General features: G+C 40.5%; 1 protein-coding gene across 1 annotated transcript; it reads left to right on the forward strand.

Moving 5' to 3' along the window:
• The first annotated feature begins 1,777 nt into the window (after positions 1 to 1,777).
• LOC137992981 (adenosine 5'-monophosphoramidase HINT1-like) lies at positions 1,778 to 3,897 on the forward strand. Its single transcript, XM_068838617.1, has 3 exons — positions 1,778 to 1,928; positions 2,013 to 2,117; positions 2,983 to 3,897. Exons 1-3 carry the CDS (start codon positions 1,848 to 1,850, stop codon positions 3,148 to 3,150), a joined length of 354 nt encoding a protein of 117 aa, XP_068694718.1. The 5' UTR covers positions 1,778 to 1,847; the 3' UTR covers positions 3,151 to 3,897.

The raw sequence follows: 3,897 nt of genomic DNA on the forward strand, positions 1-3,897 counted from the left end.
TCGCTGTTATTTTTGGAGCAAAAACTGGCCCTGCGTCAGTTGTTCTTGTCAAAAGAACGGTATAATGTAAATAAGAGAATACGAAGATTTACATTTGCAGATTACGAAAGGCGAACTCTATATGATCTCTATGCAATAAGCGCATTCAAAATGACTTCATATTAATAGTATAAAACTCTGTTTTTGAAGGATTTTCCTGCTACTACATATGAATTCGAAAAACAAGCGAGTTTTCTCTCCGTTCTTCTTCTCGTGATCGATGTTCGCGGAAATTACATTCTCTCTCAATAAACCTAGAACAACCAGTTATGGTGTTGATACTCTTTCTTACTTCAGTATCAGCTAAGTTATAGATGCGCTACCTGATTTTACCCGTACTGACTGAGTTAACAGGTTTTAAAAGGGGAATCCAGGCCGCATTTTGCAGAGTATAGCTGCTTTTAAAAAAATTGCTCTTTCTTTAAATATTCCATATTTAGTTATTTATCCGTATGGGCTATGTCTTTTAGCTGTAAATGTAATGTCTGGAAGATATTAGCTCTTGCAATTGATCTGAAATTCGAGATGAAAGAAAGTTTACACCTGTGAGTGTATTACCTTTAGCAGGGCGCGTGCGTACTCTTTGCATTGTGCGACTCCAGTGCTTACCATATGAGAGATAAAATGACATTTCTCTTGTATATTTAAACCATCGAAATCTTACATTAAATTGTTATGACAAGGGCGGTCTGGAGCTGTGAGTAGGCGTGGGATTTGTCACATATGGTTTAGGGGCCGACATATCTCTCCCTCAATGCCGTACCGGGAGGCGAGGTCGGTAGCAGAAAGCAGCGAAGGGCCAACTGCGTCCAAAAGCGATCGCACGGGCCGAAATCCCGGGATGACTCGTTTGGTACGACGCTCCAGCGCCACGTCTGGAGGTACTGCATTTTTCTCTCTTGTTCAAACATTCCGTCACCGCATGCGCCAATGTTCTGGCTCTCCCATACCTAGCCTACACAAAAAATTGAGGAACTTTTTTTTTTTTTTACAAGGAATTGACATTTCAGTTGATTCTACAGGCATAAAGGTAACGTAAGAACCGTGCGTGTCTGGCCTTCTCCAAACAGAGGTGAGAGATGGTTTCATGCAGACTGGGACGCCTAAAATGCTCTGTTGTAAACATGGCGGTTCACGAGTGAAGTTGTCTCTCTGGCCTTTCTGTCGACGAATTCCAGTACCTACCGATTCAATTTGGGCAAGTTTTGAATGCTAATAATGTCAATCGATGCGGTATTTTGCCGGTAGGACTGGGTGACCCGACACTTATAAAAAATCTATGAAATGAGAATCGGGGATCTTCCCTTGTCACGGAATGGCAGAATTACCCAGAATTCTTTTTGGGCATGAACGAGGCAACTTGAGAAGCAGGAGAGTCAGCGAATAAGTCACTTTTTTAACCTTTGTGATAGCATTCTCGACCGCAATTTTAACATCGTGTCACGCAAAAGCTTAGAAATTCAACTTTGCTCTATCACAAGTCGAAAACCGTATCAAACTGAAAATTTGTGAAAAGACAAATCTTAGCTGTTCTAATAACTAAACTAAAATCTCAAAAGGATTGATAATTCCTTATTTTTTAGTTTTGATGACGTCACGTGAAAACCAAGAATACTGCAAGGCTGGTTGTACAGAGGTGAGAAGATATATCTTTTTAATTTATCATCAAAACAAGGTTGGTAAATATGAGAAAAAACACCAAAAAGTGATTCTTGATCTTGCGGGAGCAAGCGAGAAATCCCGAGCGGGCAGTTCAGCTACATCTTGCCCGCTTACCTTAGTTTTGATCACGTGGGCTGGGTGTCAAGATGGCCGCAAAGGGAAACTCCGTGTTTGCAAGGATTATTCGGCGAGAACTGCCAGCTACATTTCTGCACGAAGATGACCAGGTACGACAATTGTTTCTGCAATTGTTTCTTTCTTAAGACAAAACGTTGATTTGGAATCTGATTGAAAGTTTGAATAACCTGCAGTGCATTGCCATTGAAGACATCAACCCGCAAGCCCCAGTTCACTTCTTGGTGATTCCTAAGAAGGAGATTCGAACGATGAAGGAAACTACAGATGACGATGAGCAAGTAAGTGCACACCACTTTTAATAACCACTTTGTCGCTACTATGTCTCCTCCAAAAGACTCAAAAACTGAGAAACAGGAAAGTCTGGTCACGCAATCTTTCCGGTAATTCGTGGAGAAGATCGCGTGATAGGCACAAACTTCCACTTTTCTCACCTGCACCTCGGAGATGGACGGAATAGACCAGTTCGGCTAACTCAGTGTTAGTCAGTGTCTGGGGTTTAAGATTCTTTGTGTATTGCATTTGCATTATAAGGTAGCGATGTGAAAACACTTGGACCCAAGTGGGTAGGGGTAGTTGGGTCAATTTTTGCTGGGAATGTGCCACTGGCCTTTCAGACCCCCTGTACAGAGTTCCCCACAGAATTACTGAAATGGGGTCGCAAATTGTCCGGATTCTGGGGGTAAGAAAATTCTGGTCAGTGGGATTTAAAAATGGAAAGATTCGCGGTAAAAAAAGAAAGAACTGTAGCACTGTTGATTTAATACTTACTCGTCGCATTACAATGTTTTGAAATTACAATTAAAATACTTAATGTAAGATTTCTGCATAAACAGAAAGGGACTAAGCTGGGGTTGCTAAAATTACATTAACCCAAAAGTGACTAAGATGGGGTCTACAATTGGCCATAAAATAGACTCTAAAGGGGTATAGTCAATTCAGTCGTGAAAGTGCGACCCCATCCAGGGGCACATTACCATTAGCCCACTAATAGGCTCTCTTTTACAAAAAGGGTGTGGTTTGTGAATGCTCAGGGCCAAAATAGGGAACAAAAACATAAAACAAAGAAACTTGTCGAGTTTCATAACCATCTCTTAAAATTTAATTCTCCTCATATCCTTGAACTACCATCTTTTCTTTTGTTAGCTTCTCGGTCGCTGTATGATTGTTGCCAAAAAGGTTGCAGCACAGAAGGGTCTTGATGAAAATGGCTACCGCGTTGTTATCAATAACGGACAGCACGGCTGCCAATCAGTTTATCACATTCATCTCCATGTCATGGGAGGACGGCAGATGAAGCTTTCTCTTGGATGATTTGGCAATGCTATTTGAATAAGAGCTAAGATACCGTCCACATTAAGAGCTTTATGGAAGGCTCAACAACAGAATTAATTATGCCTGTGTATAATATCTTTTGTACCATGTTGTCCTGTAAGGCCTAGGGATGGAGGAACACAAGGACTAGGTTGGGTGCCTATTTGCGTTACCCATCAAAACTCAATGAGGTTCTACACTTATTTGAGGGTTTATAAGTGGGCTGGGAGTTGTACTTCAGAAGTCCATGTAAGTCCTGTAAGGAGTGGCAGCCATTTACTAAGCCTTACTAAAAACCCTACAAGATTTCTTCTTTTCGCAGTGACTTGCTACAAGTTGTACTCTCTCTCTAGTTTAGTTGCTTAACTGTTAATGACACAAATACTCGAGCTTTGTCAGTCGGACCCTGCAACTATGACTATTCCTTATTATTTTAATGGAACCGATGTAAAGTTTAATTAACTTCTTAAATTTATGAAGATTTCTAGGTGCTAATTTACATAAGGACCTGTAATGTAAAGAACACGTATCTGAGCAACTAAAGAAGGCGTACGCGGAGGCCTCTGCACTAAGAAGAATAAAGCCCTTCATCCCATGTGATGTGATGATTAACCTATACAAATTTATTTATACATGTTCATTTTTTTAAAAAGGTTCCAGCTCCTTGATGTAACATGTTAAAATAAAGCACTGATTGATTGACTGATGAAAAAAGAGCAAATGCATGAATGAAAGACTTTACAAAGC

This window comes from Montipora foliosa, chromosome 2 (assembly GCF_036669935.1).
Source record: "Montipora foliosa isolate CH-2021 chromosome 2, ASM3666993v2, whole genome shotgun sequence".
Classification (NCBI taxonomy): Eukaryota; Metazoa; Cnidaria; class Anthozoa; order Scleractinia; family Acroporidae; genus Montipora; species Montipora foliosa.